This window comes from Conger conger, chromosome 15 (genome assembly GCF_963514075.1).
Source record: "Conger conger chromosome 15, fConCon1.1, whole genome shotgun sequence".
In the NCBI taxonomy this organism is placed as follows: Eukaryota; Metazoa; Chordata; class Actinopteri; order Anguilliformes; family Congridae; genus Conger; species Conger conger.
Window position 1 is genome coordinate 14,377,472 of NC_083774.1, and position 19,549 is coordinate 14,397,020.

The 19,549-nt window shown below is 45.4% G+C and overlaps 1 protein-coding gene across 1 annotated transcript in view; it reads left to right on the plus strand.

Annotated features, from left to right (window-relative positions):
* Nucleotides 1-18,679, plus strand: part of LOC133111921 (immunoglobulin superfamily member 22-like) — a 22,023-nt gene extending 3,344 nt beyond the window's left edge. Inside the window, 20 exon segments of the mRNA XM_061222561.1 lie at nucleotides 361-460; nucleotides 727-763; nucleotides 2,064-2,238; nucleotides 3,077-3,190; nucleotides 3,511-3,673; nucleotides 4,872-5,147; nucleotides 5,527-5,811; nucleotides 6,745-6,896; nucleotides 8,549-8,666; nucleotides 10,128-10,424; nucleotides 10,979-11,281; nucleotides 11,659-11,832; nucleotides 12,188-12,316; nucleotides 12,914-13,210; nucleotides 13,516-13,604; nucleotides 14,208-14,400; nucleotides 15,267-15,566; nucleotides 17,535-17,537; nucleotides 17,629-17,955; nucleotides 18,566-18,679. Coding sequence (XP_061078545.1) covers nucleotides 361-460; nucleotides 727-763; nucleotides 2,064-2,238; nucleotides 3,077-3,190; nucleotides 3,511-3,673; nucleotides 4,872-5,147; nucleotides 5,527-5,811; nucleotides 6,745-6,896; nucleotides 8,549-8,666; nucleotides 10,128-10,424; nucleotides 10,979-11,281; nucleotides 11,659-11,832; nucleotides 12,188-12,316; nucleotides 12,914-13,210; nucleotides 13,516-13,604; nucleotides 14,208-14,400; nucleotides 15,267-15,566; nucleotides 17,535-17,537; nucleotides 17,629-17,955; nucleotides 18,566-18,630 — 3,597 coding nt within the window. The 3' untranslated portion in view covers nucleotides 18,631-18,679.
* The last annotated feature ends 870 nt before the right edge of the window (nucleotides 18,680-19,549 follow it).

Below are 19,549 nucleotides of genomic sequence, written 5' to 3' on the forward strand. Positions count from 1 at the left end.
GCAAGTGCCCTGCATTCTTCACTCTTTCAACTGAAAAAATGACAGGAAAGTACAGTTTCTGTTGAGAAAGAGAGAAAAAACACGTGAATCCATTTAGATGTTTCAGAGATTTCGGAGCTGCTGCACACATTTTAAACCACCTTTAATCACCTTTAAACTGCCATTATTAAACAATTAACCGGTGGGCGGTGACTAGTGTATACCCTGAACTGAGTTATAACTGAGGACATTTACTCTGCCTCCCTCTGCTGGTAATATGAACTATTGCAGGTCTACAAATGAAATCCAGTGTAATTGTTTCTATTTTGTTAATTTAAGGCAGAAAGAAACTGAAGGGCCATTTCATTTCAAACCCAACAGATAAAATCTGCCAATATGGATGACGCTGACGTCTACAAGTGCATCGCCTCCAACGCTCACGGAGAAGCGATCTACTCCATGTCGCTCGTCGTCACAGAAAGTATGTACTTTTTTGTTTAACAACTTTCATCTTACTGCGCTTTACATTGGACATGCCTTTAACCCATTGAAGAGTAGTTTAAACGTTTTTTCTAAGTTCTAGGTCAGTGTTATAAGAACTTGCATTCAAGTATCAGGAGTTAAATGTTCAGTTAAGAACATTATAATCACATATTTGTGACATTACACCTTGAAGGATTAAATAAATAATGATTCCTTGGGCTATGACTTATTCTCATTCATTTTGGATGTGGCTTTTCCCTCCAGATACTGCACTGGAATATAAGAAATTGTTGAAGAAAAGGTAGGTTGACGTTTGTCACAGCTTCTTTCATTCCACTGTTGCAATTTTATTGAGCCATTTTTCTTTCATTCAAAGTGTTTAATAAACCGCATTACAAAGCCATCTACTTTCTAAACAAATGTGTTGTAGTGACTTCCTAGTTCACTCAAGACTTGATCAAGTCATCACTTGATAAGAAGGGTGTGTTATCAACGTGCATTCCAAGCAAAACCACACACTTTGTTAAAAGGAAATGCATTTCAAATTTCCTCTCAAACATTTCAAACAAAAAAAAACATACTTTTGGTTCAATAACTATGTACGAAATGAAGGAAAAACTGTGTCACCTCCCACCTGTCCAGCTCCCCCTAATACTTTATGTACTCCATCTTTACACTGTAAACATACCTATGTGTAAACAAATAATTCATATGATTAGCTTTTTATGCAAGCTGCTGGTGGTCAATTGAGTTTACAAGTATATACTCAAAGTAGGCAAGTAAGCAGTTTTGGACACAGCCACTGTTGACTTCTAGTGCACTTCTGATTAGCTGCCCACTCAAAGGTCACAGCTGAAAAGTTCAAATGCAAATGCCGTGATACCAAAGATAATCAAGTGTAAACTACAGAGGTGTGGGATGGTGCATGACACTCACATAAAACAGTTAGTGTAGTATGGTGGTACCTTCATTTATGGCTTATTGCACACAAAAAAAATGCATGAAATAGTATGTAGTATGCTTAGTAGACATACTCTGAGAACACTATAGATACGAGGCTGATTCGGACACAGCCTATGATCGGATCAGTCAATGACGGCCCATAATCTCCATGAGGTTAGTGGTCCATGAAGCCTACATCACCCATCTCTACATCACCTGTGAACAGGCGAGTCATGCCATTCCGACGATGCTTTTCTTAAAACAATGAGACATTTACAAGTCTTACACAACCAGTTCTGTTGGCCAATCTTATGGTGAAATATGAGTATACTCAGCGGTCACAGCGATTAAATGACCCTAAAGTCAAAGAAATCCCACCAGCATTCCTGGTGCCCCAGAACCCTCTGGCCCTCAGTGTAAATAACGTCTGGGCCTACGGGACTGTACCAGTAGCTAGGGTGGAGAAGTGGTGTAAATAATGTCAGGGCCTACAGGACTGTACCACCAGCTAGGGTGGAGAAGTGGCGTAAATAATGTCTGGGCCTACAGGACTGTACCAGTAGCTAGGGTGGAGAAGTGGTGTAAATAATGTCTGGGCCTACAGGACTGTACCAGTAGCTAGGGTGGAGAAGTGGTGTAAATAATGTCTGGGCCTACAGGACTGTACCAGTAGCTAGGGTGGTGAAGAAAGTGATTACAGAAGAGGAGATGCTGAAGATTCTGTCAGGAGCCGAGAAGAAGGACTATGAGCGCATCTGCGCTGAGCACGGCTTCACTGACTTCAGGGGAATTCTGAAGAAGCTGAAAGAGATGAAGAAGAAAGTGGATGTAGAGGTGAGCTCTGCAGGAAGGAGAAGAACAGTTCTTCCCTCTTAGGCCCGTTTACAGTCCAGCGGCAGTGTCCTTGACTGAAATCACAGAACATTCTTGAACGTTCGATTGTTACCCGACATTGACTGCGGTTGTTGTCCTTAGAAATGCAGTCCAGTCGTCTAGAGTTTAAAGGTACAATAGGTAAGATATGCGTTAAAATATTAACCATTGTAAATCCCTTCCTATCATTGAAAAAGGTTCACTGACATGTTGACTCACCCTCTGCCTGTGTCTATAGTCCTTAAATTCGGGTTTCAAAATATGCAGTTGACAGGCCGGCACCCTGTACCAAAACGTCTATAGCTGTACAATAATTCAAGGTCATTGCTTGACAATTGGTTCTAATTGTCACAGCCAATGGCATTTCATCATCAGCGCATTCACAGAGAAGGGGGGGATAAACAGTGTTGTGGTTTGTGCATATTTGTTGCTGCAATTCCTCTCTTGATCATTAGAAATCCAAAATGACCCATTGTACCTTTAAACCAAACGTGGCTGCGACCAGCATCATCAATCAGACATCATCAGTCACAGCGATTCTGTCGCTGGACTATAAATACGCTCATCCTTCTGTCACTCACTTCTATTGTTCCGTGGTTCTGGTCTTCCGATTTTCTGTTTCTTGTGTTGGGCTCTTCTAGCTAAACGGTCTTACTCGGCTTTGTTTTTTGACCGTGAAGCTGTCCTTGCGTTGTCCCTGAGACAATCCTTCCCGTGTTGTTGGCATTTACACATGTACATGAGGAATGTCGTGTTGTTAGACGGTACAGTTGAGGGCTGCTCTGTCTCCTCTGCACAGCTGGTGAAAGTTATCAAGCCACTGGAGGACATCACAACAAAGGCTGGAAAAAACATCATTTTCGACACCATCCTGGAAATGAGAGACCCCAACACGAAGATGATATGGCTAAGGGTAACTTCCGCGTGCACAGACACTCCAAGGTAGCGATTTGCGGAGGATTCGGTGAGCGGTAAGGACATTACATTACATGAATGGCATTTGGCAGACACTCTTATCCAGAGCGACGTACAGTTGATTAGACTAAGCAGGAGACAATCCTCCCCTGGAGCAATGCAGGGTTAAGGGCCTTGCTCTCGGGCCCAACGGCTGTGCAGATCTTATTGTGACTACACCGGGGATCGAACCACCGACCTTGCAGGTCCCAGTCATTTACCTGAACCACTACGCTACAGGCCGCCCCATGGACCCCCCTCTCCCCCCGTCCCCCGCAGGGTACCGAGCTGCTGAGGATCCAGTACTCCATGGGGAAGTACGAGCTCAAACAGATGGGGACTAAGTACATGCTGCACGTCAACAACGTGGTCATGGAGGACATCGGCAGCTACACCCTGCAGGTCGGGGACAAAGTGCTCTCCGCCAGGCTCAACGTCATCGGCAAGTCCCTCCTCTGAAACTGCAGCTACCATTTACCAACAGCAAATGCAATAATAATAATTACAATAATAATAATGCATTTATCTAGCACTTTTCTCACACGCTCAACACCCTTCAGGGATGAGCACCCACCTGGGTTATTCACGGCGGCCATTTTTGTGCCAGACTGCTCACCACACGTCAGCTGGAGGGAGTGCCTACTGGTCCACAAATGAACAAACAAATCAATTATTTCACGGTCGGGTGGGTTAATTAACTTTGTTGCCTTTTCGGGGATTTGTTTCGTGTGAGTTGAGACATGACAACACAATTCAAAAAAACGTATCCACTGAAGCAAGTAGACATAGGAAATACAAGCGGCGTGGTCAGAATAAAAATAATTATTCCAATAATATACTAATTACAATAATTACTCAAGCAAATAGACATAGGAAATACAAGCTGTGTGGGCAGAATAAAAATAATTATTTCAAAAAGGTTTTTTTTTTTACAGTCACTCCCAGTCACAAGAATTAAGAAGGGGGTTATGAGTGGAAAAGCTCTGCTTTCATGGAACTGCATTTGACGCTTTGTAGAGACATGCTAGAGATGGCAATCTGAATCCAGTCTGAATCCAGACGGCATCCACTGACTTCCTTTTCACTCCTCTTTTCCATCCCCACTCCTCACATCTCTTTCGGTCTCTTCTTTCATTCCCTCTCCACCCTCCCATCTTCCTCCTCTCATCTTTTTTCTTCTTTTTCCTATTCCAACCATACGGTCACTCTCCTGCTCTGCTATCACCTTCCTTTTGTGATACCGTCTGTCTCTCCTCTCCTCTCCCATCCTTTCTGTCTCCCTCTTCCATCCTCTGTCTCTTCCCTGTCTTCTCTTTCGCTTGCTCTCCCCTCCCATCTTTCTTCCATCTTCTCCCATCTTCTTTCCTTTTCCATCCTCTCTCTCTCTCTCTCTCCCCCCCTCCCCTCCCCTCTCTCTCCCCCCCCCTCCCCTCCCCTCTCTCTCCCCCCTCTCTCCCCTCTCTCCCTCTCCCCCTCTCTCTCTCTCCCTCTCCCCCCTCTCTCTCCCTCTCCCCCTCTCTCTCCCTCTCCCCCCTCTCCCCCTCTCCCCCCTCTCTCTCCCTCTCCCCCCTCTCTCTCCCTCTCCCCCTCCCCCTCTCCCCCCTCTCTCTCCCTCTCCCCCTCTCTCTCTCTCCTCTCAGACGAGCCGCTGTCGTTCCTGACGGACCTGAAGCCCATGCGCGTGACGGAGCGGCAGACGGCCGTGTTTGAGGTGCGCCTCTCCAAGAAGACCGACCTGCCGCCCGTGTGGAAGTTCAAGGGGAAGGAGCTGAAGAGGGACGAGAAGATGGACGTCACCTTGTCTGAGGACGGGCTGACCTACACCCTCAAGATCAAGGACGTCCGCCCCAGCGACACTGGAGACTACACCCTGAGCCTGGGGGACCTGACGGCCACTGCGCCCCTCTTTATTGAGAGTACGCCCCCACACACTCACTTTAACTGAGAGCGCAGATACTTCAATTATTAAACATTCAGTTTAAGGAAATAAGAGGCAAAATGCTGTGTGTCATGACTGATGAATGACTATCCAACAGTTCCCAACTATTCATGTATGGGTGTACAAAATAAAGCCTTAGGACTTCATTTGTGAACTTTATATGGCTCAGGTAATAATCATGCAAATGTCCAATTATGGATTTCTGAACAGATTGCCTGACCAATGAACCCTGTAATGCGTAGGTTGTATTTTGTAGGCCAATCAGAGCATGTGGCTATGCTGAATACTTCATCCTCATAAACAAACTGACAAAGAAACGCTGCCAGCTCAAAGGCCCGCTTCTTTCCGTGTCCCAGGGATCCCCATTAAGTTTGCGAGCCACCTGAAGAACGTGCGCGTGAAGGAGAAGGGCAAGGCGCGGCTGGAGTGCGAGATGAGCTCCAAGGACGTGCACATCCGCTGGCTGAAGGACGGCCGCGACATCACCAAGGACCCGCGCTACACCTTCATGCGCGAGGGCAAGCGTGCCGAGGTCATCATCGACGACTGCGACCTGGCCGACTCCGGGGAGTACGCCATTGTGTGCACGCAGGACAACGACGCCAACGAGTACGTCAGCTCCTCCAACCTCACCGTGGAAGGTACACACCCAGCGCCTCTCCTTCGATTTACACTCCTCTCCCGATTCCAGTCAATAGAAATTCTGAGTGAACCCAAATGTTCGCAATGCATTGAAATTAATTCAGTTACTTTTTTTGGTAGTAGAATTTGGCCTAGAATTCACTGGAACAGTTTCTGCCTAACTGGATGGTCTGGTTACAGTGTACACTTTTATAATTTCCCATCTGGGAAAGGCTTTCTTCTGTTTAACAATAAGATGACTCAGCCGGGATTATGTACTGCAGCTTCCTTTATTTTTTAGCTGACTCTGATGAACAGCGACTAGCAATTAATGAATAATGAATTAATTTCAGTTCTTTATCTTTTCTGAGTTCACTACTGGCAGGGAAATCACTGTCATGGTGTTCAGAAAAGCCTCTCCACATTTCTTTGGAAAGACAAAGGACGGTTGGCAGATCTGACTAGATATGACAAGGCTCCAACTACTTTCTTTGTGATCCAAAACTCATTTTCTGACCTCATTTCAATGTGCTGGTTTAATAGAATAGTAGAATTTGCAGGTGTGGGTAGAATATCTATCTGCAATACCTACATTATTATATTATCATTAGAAATATGAATCTTCTTGCTACTAAAATGTTAAAATATTCCTGAAGGTCCATGAGCTGAAGGTCCAAACTATATGAAACGAGCAAGTATGTTACCGGTGGGTGCATAAAGGGTTAAACGGCAGTGTCTGCAGGTATTTGTTGCTTAATTTCAATCAGCAGCTCAGCAGCCGAATAAGGTCTTGAGAACAAAGGACTGTGGACTCCTTCGCCGATCGATGCCTTAAGTGAATCACTGCCGCCATCCGGGGCCAGACTTTGACAGCTTGGTTTTAGTGTTGGCGGTTCGGGGAGTTCCCAGCATGCTCCTGTGTAACCCGCGCTGCGTCCGCCCCCCCCCCGCAGAGCGCTTCGCCACAGTGAAGAGCGGGCTGTCTGACGTGCACTGTCCCACGGGCTCCGAATCTGAGATGTGCGTCGTCCTCAACGACGAGAAGGTGGAAGGGGTGTGGCTGAAGGACGGGAAGGAGGTAACCTCAGACCGCCCCAATTCATGAGTGAATGCCCCACGCCTTATCTGTGGCCCAGCTCTTCTTGACAAATAACTGAAAACTACAAAAACAATACAGTGGTACCTACATCAGTTTTTTCTGGTTCCAACCAATTACCTTTGTTTTAGTTTTCTGACAGCTCTATAAACTATGCTGGTTCACTGCTGTACTTGAGCGCAGTAAAATCGTTAGGGTACACTTGCAGACGGCAGCTGTACAAAAAGCCAGCTTTTTACAAAAGTCAGATCGAGATATGATTGAGCAGAAGTTGAGCACAAAAGCCTGAAATTGACCAGCCCTTGTGCACCCCAGGAATGTAATACACTGCCCAGTGCACACATGCAATGAGGATTTCCCTAAGGATTCACCAAATATAGAAAATAATTGAGTTATAACAGCATCCCATTAAAAATACCACTGTGCATTGTATACACCAGGGTGCCCATATATGTTTGGTTGTCTTAACCAACAAATAAAAATTTTGCTGAAATATATTGAAATATTGCAGTTTGGGTCTTTTGTGGTATATTTCTATTTAAAATACATCACTTCTCAATTTTAACATTAGAATTATCACAAAAGATGTGTGCAGGCCAAGATATCTTAAAATTGAACAGACTGAGGTCCTACATTATTCTGGTGCTTAAACCGTTTGGCACAGTCAGGGACTGGAGCCAGCCTCAAGCAGACATTCAGGTAATCAACCAGGACGAAGCTGGTTATTCCTCTGCAGACAGCCAAGTCTTCAAATACAATCATCGTGATACAAATACATAACATCATGACGAACGTCTGTGTAAGCGAAGCAAAAAGTACTGGCTTTTTGCCACACCCTTTTCAAAACTATGGTTCCAAGTTATCTGCCATTCACTGGAACAGTTTCTGCCTAACTGGATGGTCTGGTTACAGTGTACACTTTTATAATTTCCCATCTGGGAAAGGCTTTCTTCTGTTTAACAATAAGATGACTCAGCCGGGATTATGTACTGCAGCTTCCTTTATTTTTTAGCTGACTCTGATGAACAGCGACTGGCAATTAATGAATAATGAATTAATTTCAGTTCTTTATCTTTTCTGAGTTCACTACTGGCAGGGAAATCACTGTCATGGTGTTCAGAAAAGCCTCTCCACATTTCTTTGGAAAGGCAAAGGACGGTTGGCAGATCTGACTAGATATGACAAGGCTCCAACTACTTTCTATGTGATCCAAAACTCATTTTCTGACCTCATTTCAATGTGCTGGTTTAAATGGCAACAGAATGGCATAATTAAAAAATGAACACATGACCCAGTTCATGCTTAAAGGCCCAACACATTTTTGTGTGTTTTTGAGCACATATCATCCTGGAGCTTTCGATTTGTGTTCCATACTGATACAAGTAAAACAACTGCAATTTTTGTAGAAGTATGCTTATGCACTCACTGAGCACTTTATTAGGAACATTTTTACTTTATTACACCTGCTTATTCATGCGATTGTCTAATCAGCCAATTGTGTGGTAGCGGTGCAGTGCATACAGTCATGTAGATACGGGTCAGGAGCTTCAGTTAATGTTCACATCGACCATCAGAATGTGGAAAAAATGTGATCTAAATGACTGGTTGTTCTAAATGATTGGCTGTTCCTCTGTCCGTAGGTGGATATGAGAGACGTTCAGGTGGTGAAGCAGGGGGCCGTGCACAAGCTCATCTTCACCAAGGTGGGCGCCCACCACGAGGGGAAGTACACCTTCCGCAGCAAGGGAGCCGAGAGCGAGGCCGTGCTGGCCATCGCAGGTACAAATCACCCTGAGCAACCACCACACTGCCCACTGTCAGAGCTACAGAGCCTGCATTACCACTGTCAGAGCTAGAGCCTGCATTACCACTGTCAGAGCTAGAGCCTGCATTACCACTGTCAGAGCCTGCATTACCACTGTCAGAGCTAGAGCCTGCATCACCACTGTCAGAGCTAGAGCCTGCATTACCACTGTCAGAGCCTGCATTACCACTGTCAGAGCTAGAGCCTGCATCACCACTGTCAGAGCCTGCATTACCACTGTCAGAGCTAGAGCCTGCATTACCACTGTCAGAACACCACAGTCTGCATTAACACTGTCAGAACTACAGAGCCTGCATTACCACTGTCAGAACTACAGAGCCTGCATTAACACTGTCAGAACACCACAGTCTGCATTAACACTGTCAGAACACCACAGTCTGCATTAACACTGTCAGAACACCACAGTCTGCATTACCACTGTCAGAACTACAGAGCCTGCATTAACACTGTCAGAACTACAGAGCCTGCATTAACACTGTCAGAACACCACAGTCTGCATTAACACTGTCAGAACACCACAGTCTGCATTACCACTGTCAGAACTACAGAGCCTGCATTACCACTGTCAGAACTACAGAGCCTGCATTAACACTGTCAGAACACCACAGTCTGCATTAACACTGTCAGAACACCACAGTCTGCATTAACACTGTCAGAACACCACAGTCTGCATTACCACTGTCAGAACTACAGAGCCTGCATTAACACTGTCAGAACTACAGAGCCTGCATTAACACTGTCAGAACACCACAGTCTGCATTAACACTGTCAGAACACCACAGTCTGCATTACCACTGTCAGAACTAGAGAGCCTGCATTACCACTGTCAGAACTACAGAGCCTGCATTAACACTGTCAGAACACCACAGTCTACATTAACACTGTCAGAACACCACAGTCTGCATTAACACTGTCAGAACACCAGTGTGCATAACCACTGCTATACACTAGTCAGGAATATGACTAAGAGGAGTACTGCTTTATCACACTTAGCCTTTGAGACAAATACACTTTCATTAAAAATGAAACCATTTTTTTAGGCATGATGGCCCTCGTTTCTGAGCAAGGTTTCTGCTTAATTGTACTTTTATATTCTTATCCTAGTAGAGAGACATTTTCACTTTCATCTTTAGCCTGTTAATGCAATTTGTAATGCATTTAGCCCATTTTTTTTTACTATTCCTCATGTCTTCTTTATATTAAATCTAATGCAAGTCACACCCATTTTGTTTCATTCACCATAATTGTTCACGTTTGATGACCAATTGACTGGCTTAAAGACAGACTGGTTGATGTACTGACAGTCCGATGATGAATGAACTGAATTACTGATTAATTACCAAATGACCGATTTATTGATTGATTGGTTGGGGATTGACTTATCGACCGACCGATTGGCCGGCTGGCTTCCACAGACCCGCCGGTCATCGACCCCGGGGTTCTGGAGCTCCTGGCCAGCAACCCGGTCACGGTGAAGGCCGGGCAGACGGCCCACATCAAGATCCCCTTCAAGGGCAAGCCCCTGCCCAAGGTGACGTGGTTCAAGGACGGGATCGAGATGATGCCAGACGAGCGCACGGTGGTGGAGCGTGAGGGCGACTCCACCACGCTGGTGCTCAGCAAGTGCGTGCGTGAGGACAGCGGCGCCGTCATGCTGAGGCTCAAGAGCGACGCGGGCACCGCCATCGCCAACCTGCACCTCAACGTCATCGGTGAGGCCCGCCCGGGCGGCCGTGTGTGTGTGTGACCGCTCACCAACCCACTGTGCTCAACAGTCATTCACAATAATAACATGGCAGGAAGTACACAGAAAAAGGTTTTAAAGCAAGAGAAACAAAACAATAACACCGCTGCAAGAGAAATATAAAATATGGCTATAAAATTTAAGCGTTTCTGAAAAGGTTTTTCCGAAAGTTATTTAAATCTTGATTCCTAAAGAGTCATTCAGTATTATGCACTACAAATGGCTGTTTGAATAATGTTAAAAAATGATAACTTTGCGAAGCACATTTCATACATTGGGTGTTTTCTACATAAAATCAAATATATATAAAAGGCACAACAGACGAGGATATGGAGAAGCACAAGGTCATAAAAATGTATGAAAATTATGGAAATTATAATAAAAAGGCTCAAAGCAAGTATAACAATGCCATGCCCATGGAGGTATGCAACAACCCCACTATTAACCCAAACCCTCTTAAACTTCTATCTCCATCCTAACCCTGCCTAACCTCACCCCTAAACCACGCCCTCTGTCCTCCAGACCACCCGAAGCCCCCGCAGGGGAAAGTGGAGTTCCTGGAACGCACGGGCAAGTGCATCACCATGAAGTGGAAGGCGCCGCGGGACAACGGCGGGAAGCAGGTGACCAGCTTCGTCATCGAGCGCCGCATGTCCGGCAAGAAGTCCTGGATCAAGGTGGGGGAGGTGGACAGCAAGACCACCACCTTCAGCAACGACAAGGTGGAGGAGGGCAAGGCCTACCAGTACCGCATCCGAGCTGTCAACTCCGAGGGCGTGAGCGACCCCCTGGAGACTGAGGAGGTGTTCGCAGGAGAGCCCATCGGTGAGGAACACGCCACGGGGTCCAGGGATGGGGGGGGAGGCGGGCGGTGGTCTGAACACGTCTTTGGTGTCTTCAATGAATGACCCACCTGCGTTGCGTTACTGTAGATTACAGCACAATCAGAGTAGATCTTCATATCCAGAGACATTAAAAATGTAAAAGAAGATGAGCGTTAACCCCAATTCCCCTCTCGGTAAAGGGAATTCTATGCAACATAATATCACATCACACTACTGTGACGAAATGTGTGTGTGTGTGTGTGAGAGAGAGAGAGACAGAAAGAGAGAGTAAGATAGATAACACATTACATAGCACTTTATAGAATCAACACTGTTCATCCGTTGAGCCGTTTCCGGGTTTTGGGTCCGCTCCCCCAGAACCCCCCGGCATGGCGTCTCAGCCTCAGATCGCAGACGTGACCAAGGACGCGATCACGGTGACCTGGACGCCCCCTGCGGAGGACGGCGGAGCTCCGGTCCTGGGGTACATCGTGGAGAGGAGGAAGAAGGGGAGCAGCATGTGGGTCCCCGTCAACAAGGAGCTGGTGCAAGGTCAGAGCTCTCAACCCTCTTCTCATCCCTCCTTCCTTTCCCTGTCATTACATTACATTACTGGCTTTTGGCAGACGCTCTTATCCAGAGTGATGTACAGTTGATTTAGACTAAGCAGGAGACAATCCTTTCACTGTCCCCTCCCATTCCAGAATTATATTAATCATCATAATAATATGCCCTTAAAGGTACCACAGGAGACTTTATGCATTTGAAAATACAAAATGAAAGTTGTAATGTAATGTAAAGCCAGGAAACCAGAAGGTTTCAGGGCAGGCGTAGGGCCACAGGACCCGTCTGCGGTTTTGAAGAAAAAGGCTGGTGTTCTGGTTTCCCCCACCCCCACCCCCCACAGACACCAAGTACACGGTGGACGGGTTGGTGGAGGACGTGGAGTACGAGTTCCGGGTCACGAGCGTGAACAGGGCGGGGCCTGGCACCCCCAGCACTACCTCCAACTCTGTCATCGCCAAAGATCCCATCCGTGAGTAACCGTGGGAACCATGCTCATGATCACTCTATGTCACAAGCTTCCAGGAGCTGTTTGGTTTGGTTTTTTGCTTTTTGGTCCTCATCAGAGGATGCTCATTATACAAACTCTGCAGTATGATGTTCCAAAACATAAATTAAATATTCGTTTTTTTATACGAAGACTGCATTTATAGAACATCTTTCGGTATCTGAAAGTGCTTTACGACTAAGGGGGTAGTAACCGCATCTCAACTGCCACAGATTTGTTGTACCCCACAAAGTCTTTTTGCACTAGAAAGAGAACCAAATATCAGCTGAGGAGAACAACGAGGGGAAGCAATAAGCCAGACAAACTGCTATGACCAGGACACATAATAAGGATGACGAGACTGATTCAATCTCTCTTTCTTTCAGTCTACCACGCAAATACAAATTCAAACTCAAATCCAATGCAAATCTGCTTTAAGTGAATGAGAACTGTTGCTAAGGAATTCACATCACTTGAACAGCCCCCAAAATGGACTAACCTTCCCTCTTCCCTCTCACACACATACTCACCCATACTTAAAGAAGATAAGCACCCCCTTATCCTCAATCACTTCCTCTCTAGGTGCCCCAGGCCTGGTAAAAAACCTCCATGTGACCGACTCCTCGAACTCCTCCATCTCCCTGGGCTGGAGCCCCCCTGAGCTGGGAGACGCGCCCTCCGGGTACATCCTGGAGGTGCGTCCAGAGGACGCCAAGGAGTGGAGCAAGTGCACCAAGATCCCCATCACCAGCACCAACTACACCGTGGGGGGGCTGCAGGAGCGCATGAAGTACTTCTTCCGTATCCGTGCGGTCAACGAGGGGGGCATCGGGGAACCCATCGAACTGGACAAGGGAGTGCTGGCTATGCCACCTCCAGGTGTGTGTGTGGGATTATTAATAATACTGGGTAGATTTAAAGTGTGTGTGTGTGTGTGTGTGTGTGTGTGTGTGTGTGTGTGAGAGAGAGAGAGAGAGAGAGAGAGAGAGAGAGAGTGGAGGGTGTTCAGCAAATGGATTTAATTTCATTATTGCCATTCATCAATATTCAATCAAAACGTAAACATAAAATTATACGGATTAATTTTGTGTATAAAAGTGAGAGCAGACCTGCAGTTGACAACTCAACCTTTTTTCCTCCCCTCCTCTCCTCTCCTCTCCTCCCCTCCCCTCTGCCCCATCCAGCTGCTCCGAAGTTTGATCTCCATGGGAAACTGAAGAACCAGATGGTAGTCCGAGCAGGAATGGCACTTTGTCTCAATGTCAGCTTCACGGTAAGTCTGTCCCCTATCATACTCCAGCTCAAACACGACGAACAAGGCTGAAAACATGACACTCGCCCTCCTTGCATCCTTGCTCTGAGCTGCTCGTGCTCTAGTAGCCCTCATTTCAAGCTTGTCCCAGTGAAGTTGTCCGGGTAAGGAGTCATTATAGGCCACTGAACCACTATGACAGCACCATGCTTGTATGGAACAACAGCGCCTTCATAAATGACAACCTGGACCAAATACATTTTTGAAATAAATGTCAGCAAAATTGTAAGAGGCTCCTGCAGATCTTTGAAAATGTTTCAAGTGTTGCAAAAGTGCAAGTGTTGAAAAATGCAGGTGCACCCACAACCTCCTCCTGTGGATCTGTAGTTTATGCCTTCATCTTAAAATCACAAACCAGGGAAGAACAGTTTACTAGGTAATCTGTCATCCATTTAGTTGCCGAGTAACAAACAAAAGCAGGACCACCTCCATGTTGACCCCTGGATTAAATTATTTGACCCAAATTTCTGACGGTGTGGAAGATGTGTTTGTGGGAAATGGTAGGCGAAAGCGACACTGTGCTTTCGAGGGGCTGATGTTTTTGGGGTGCTCTCTTTATCCCAGGGCTCTCCCCCTCCAGTGGTGACCTGGATGAAGGACGGAATCCCCACCAAGGGGCGGGAGGCCATCACCAAGGGCAAGAAGCAGTCCCAGTTCCTCATCAGCTCCGCCCACCGCTCCGACACGGGCGTGTACCGTGTGCACCTGCGCAACGACTACGGAGAGGTGCACTTCGACGTGCACGTACATGTCCTGGGTACGTCACCGCCCGCTGGGTTTATGCTCACGTTCGGCTTCATATCTGAATTTTGGGGGCGGCCTATAGCGTGGTGGTTAAGGTACATGACTGGGACCCGCAAGGTCGGTGGTTCCAATCCCGGTGCAGCCACAATAAGATCCGCACAGCCGTTGGGCCCTTGAGCAAGGCCCTTAACCCTGCATTGCTCCAGGGGAGGATTGTTTCCTGCTTAGGCCAATCAATTGTACGTCACTCTGGGTAAGAGTGTCTGCCAAATGCCATTAATGTAATGTAATGTTCATATCTCACACGTTCAGCTTCATATCTCACATGTTCAGCTTCATATCTCACACTACACTATGGGACAAATTACAATGTTTACAAACAAAGGCCAGGGCAGTACATCCGTCTAGATAACTGGCTTCTAACTAGCACTGCACATGTATGTGTAGTACATACACGTGTATACAGTGTATACTATAGGACCAGTGTACAATGTAGCTGGATGTATTCAAAAGTAAAGTAATAACTTCAAATGTAATCCTTGTGTTAAGTTTAAGTCAAATTGATGCATTTTTAACTTCATTAATTTTAACTTAGTAAAAGAGGAATGACACTTTTGAGAGATGCATTTCAGAACCAGTGGCTAAAGTACAGCAGATTTGGTTTTTGTTTTGAATTTCAACTTTTTGGTCATCATCTTTACTTTGTTTTTGCCTATATGGTCTCTTTGAATCCATAAAAAATGAATAACACTTTCAATGTTAAATGTGATCAAGTATCTCCATCAAGAGGTAAATGGCAACCATTACTGTATATTGTTTGGAAATTAGATATCAGAGTTCTCTGCATTGCTCTAAAATCCTAATAACGACTCCCCCCAGACTTCCCCCGTCCCCCTAAGGACCTGAGGTTGATGGAGGAAGTGCCCGGGACAGTGACCCTGCACTGGGAACACACCCCTGACCTGGCAGATGACCCCAACACCCATTACATCATCCTGAAACGGGATGTCAGCACGGCGACCTGGTACACTGCTGCCGATCGCGTCTTCAGCAAAAAGTACACCATGACCGGCCTTCTGCCCGGACGCAAGTACTACTTCCGGGTCATTGCTCGCAACGACATCGGGGACAGCGACCCTCTGGACACCAAGGAGCAGTTCTCTATTGCCAAGGAGAAAGGTGGGAGGGGCTAAAGTCTGTTGCTAAGGAGAAAGGTGGGAGGGGTTAAAGGGAAGGAGAGGTGGAATTGCTAATAAGCTAAAGTCAGCTCACTCACCTTCTTAGACTGATTATGTTGGCCTCCACTAACCTGAGTAATACCTATTCAATTATGATACCAATGAATGCTGGCAATGTTTCGTAGATTAATGCCAAGGCCCAGATAAACCAGTTGCATGGCCTAAGGCTATTGGCCTCAATCTCTCACTAGCTTTCAGTCAACCTCTCTCTGAAATTCAAATTCAAACTCAAATCACAATCCTGCTTTACTTGATTGTGAACTACTACATAACTTGAACACCCCAGTCGTCTGGCAGTCGGAGGGTTGCCAGTTTGATCCCGCCCTGGGTGTGCTGAAATGTCCCTGAGCAAGACACCTAACCGCCAAATGCTCCTGACAAGCTGGTTGGTGCTTTGTATGGCAGCCAATTGCCGTGTGTGAGTGAGTGTAAGAATGGGTAAATGAGAAGCAATCAATTGTAAAGCGCTTTGGATTAAGGCGCTATATAAATGGCAACCATTTCCCATTTAGGGCAGTACACTGGGACTTGGCTTACTCTAATATAGTCTAGACAATATTCTAAGAAAATATAGCAAGTTAAATATTTAATCACATGTAGCATGCCAAGAGACTCAGAGTGACAATCACTTGAATGCCATAATCGAATAAGGGACAGTAGCAACAGTCGTGAGCTGAGAATGAGAAGGTTCTAACGGACATTTTCGAAAAATTGAGTTATTTATGACACTAAGTTATTGATATGGCACTAAATACATCTGAAGTTTCATACAAAAAATACTATTTAAAAGTATGAAGAAAAAAAAAAGTAATTTAAAGTCCTATCTGCTTGGAGCCCATTCACATTTGAATTTGAAGCTCAATATCCGGAAACTCTCAGAACGCAGATAGAACCTTCTAATTTTCAGCTCTTAAGTGCTGAATTACCTCCATGTGTAGACAATCTGTCTGACTACAGACTGATGAAGGCATTTATAAATGCTTTTGTAACCTTTTCGAGCTTAATGCATCACTGCAATTATTCTTCTAACAGCCTCTAAAATTGACTCCAATTAGCTTTTGGAGAAGTTATTAATCTAGAGGTGCACATCATTTTTCCAACCTAAACTGTAAATGTTTAAATTATGTAGGCTATTCCGTGCAGAAATCCAGGTAATTCCAAAGCGTTCGCAAATGTTTTCTTGCAACTGTAATGTCCCACATTTCTTGCTAACAGTCGGTGCTTCTGTGACATTAGGCTACACATCAACGAGAGTCTAACCTGAGCAGCACCAAAACAAACCACAGGCATAACATTTCAGACAACTCATTAGCTACCCGAAGCATGACAAAAATAGTTGTACTCACCAATTGAGGAAGAACGTTTTCTGAGAATGTGGAAACAACACGTTTTCGCCGAGTTTGTGTGCCCCTGCTGACCCGCAATCATGCCTGCGAGGAGTTAAATTAAACTCCTTTACTCGCTTCATACTTTCGTAGGCTACATGCCACATTCAATTGTTGAATGTAAACAAAACCAATGATGAAAAAAACAAAAGGACAACATTCATGACTATATGGACCATACGACTAAATGCTACATACTGCTACAATCATCATTATTTCTAAATATTCGTTAGCATTTATTTATTCGCATTTCTCAATCCTACATGCACTGCTGTTTCTGCTTTAGCCACTGTACCTGAAGAAAGATTTCACTTTTGTAAGGCGTTGCTGGCTTTACAGTGCTCTCATTTTAGGAGCACTTGCTTGTGAAAATCGCTGTGTGCTAACTTGAAAAACAATTTAAGAGCACATCTAGGCTACTAACTGAGATGCAGTGGTGTGCTCTGAAGTCTTTCAACTGAGGCCTGTATTTGCTCCTTGGAAAAAACTTCAGTGTAGAGCCATGCACACCCACCTTAACCAAGTCCGTTTTTTGTTTCAAAAATAGCATCTGCTAAATGTCTATATCATAACGGTAACTGAGTGTAGTCTCACGTCCAGCACTCCTGCCATCCACAGAGCACCAGTCACTGCAAATGAAGGAGTACAAGCCCAAAGACCTGTCCATGAAGCCGGAGTTCATCCTGCCTCTGAAGGACCACGCGGTCCGCTGCGGTCACGACTGCACCATGAGCTGCGCCTTCCTGGGCCGCCCCCCGCCCCAGGCGTCCTGGTACAAGGGCGACGTCAAGATCTCCGACGGGCCCCGCTTTTGGCAGTCCACCGCCAACGGCGTGTGCACCCTCACCATCCCCACCTGCAACGCCAAGGACAGCGGAGACTACACCCTGGTCCTGGAGAACCCGCTGGGCAAGGCCCAGTGCAAGTGCAGCTTGATCATATTCGGTAGGCCTTCCCGACTGTGGACCGCATTCCACTTAAGTCTGCGTGCAGGAGGGTGGTAGTGTTTTCTGCTTGTTCCTCATATTTGTGAAGTTGTTCCAAGACTAGGTTTAGGCTGATGAAACCTTACATATAATGTTTTGCAGACTAAATGCAGTTAGCATTATAACAGGGGGCTCCCAAACTTCTGTGATTCCAAAAAGATGTCCATTCCATGGCTGAAGACCCAGTTAAATGCATGCGATTTTAATAAAACACCCACCACATGCTGCAATGCATGTGTTCATTTAATAAACGTGTACATGAAATGACATTTCAATTGCATTTGAACCATATCTTGTAGTCTGTATAAGGCATATGGTCTTATACAGTGTGCAGTTTGGAGCACTAAGTGCAATTTAAATGTTCAGTAATTGATCACAATAATGATACGTATGTGTAGATCAGACAATGTTTATTTGATCTCAGTCTAAAATATTTAATTTATGAAATAGGGAAATGTTACAAATGAAGTTACGAATTACCATTTTGCTAAGGATTCCCAGTTTGGGGACCCCTACTTGATGTGAGTGTGACTGAATATCCTGTGTGACTTGGCTTTTGTCTTCGACAGACAAAGATGACAAGAGTATTCTGGAAAGGCTGATAGAGGCCAGGAAAGCGAAGCAAATCATTTGAGGAGAACACAGTTGTGGGTGCCGTTCTTCACACTCCCCCCCCCCCCCCCCCCCCACTCCAAAACTCCAGCCCAAGGATGAAACTATCCTCTAGAAAATCTTCAGTTAACTCATCCCTCTCACTCCCTCCCCCACCCCCATTTCCCTCCTCACCATTCTGTTGCATGTGAAGATCACTGAATGGTGATCTCCCATACTGGGGCAAAATAAAGTCTGAATTATCCTAGAGTGAGCTTGTGTGGCCTGTGGTGTTCACTGTGAATGCAAATGTTCTGTACAAAAAAAACTGCCTTCATTGTTTCTGACCCCCACAGATGGTAAGTGGTCACGCTTTGAAAGGGTTTGCTTCCATGTTAAGTCATGGCCTGAGGAACATAGCAATCACCCCCAGTACCAATCATGCTTAGGACCACTGAGCCTAGCAGTGCTCTAGTGTAACTAAAGGACTACTTACTGTACGTGTGTACTTATGTTCAGTCTCCTGACATTGTTCCTTCATGAGATTTATATGAAGATATGCAGGTACAAAAAAATGACACTTAGAAGATAGTAAAATTCCTTCAATATGTGGCAAGTTCTAATGAGCATTTATACCTTTTTTTTTTTTTTTTACTGGTCTCCTCAGTTTGGAGTGCCAATAATATTGTGTAGGCCCACCCCTTTGCTGTAGTATCCCTTGTCAATCTAGGATGGGCTGTATCTAAAGATGCATTTAAAACTGCATTTTTTAGACACTTCAAGTCTGTGCTCAACCCAAATACAGTTACAGCCCAACACTTCCGTTTGCAGAAAATGACCACAACATCACACACAAAGGGTAATATTTAATGGTTTTTAATATATATTTCAACATTTTGACAGGACACCAGACAAAAACATCAGATATAAACAGAAATGTAACCCTGCCAACTGCACGTTTC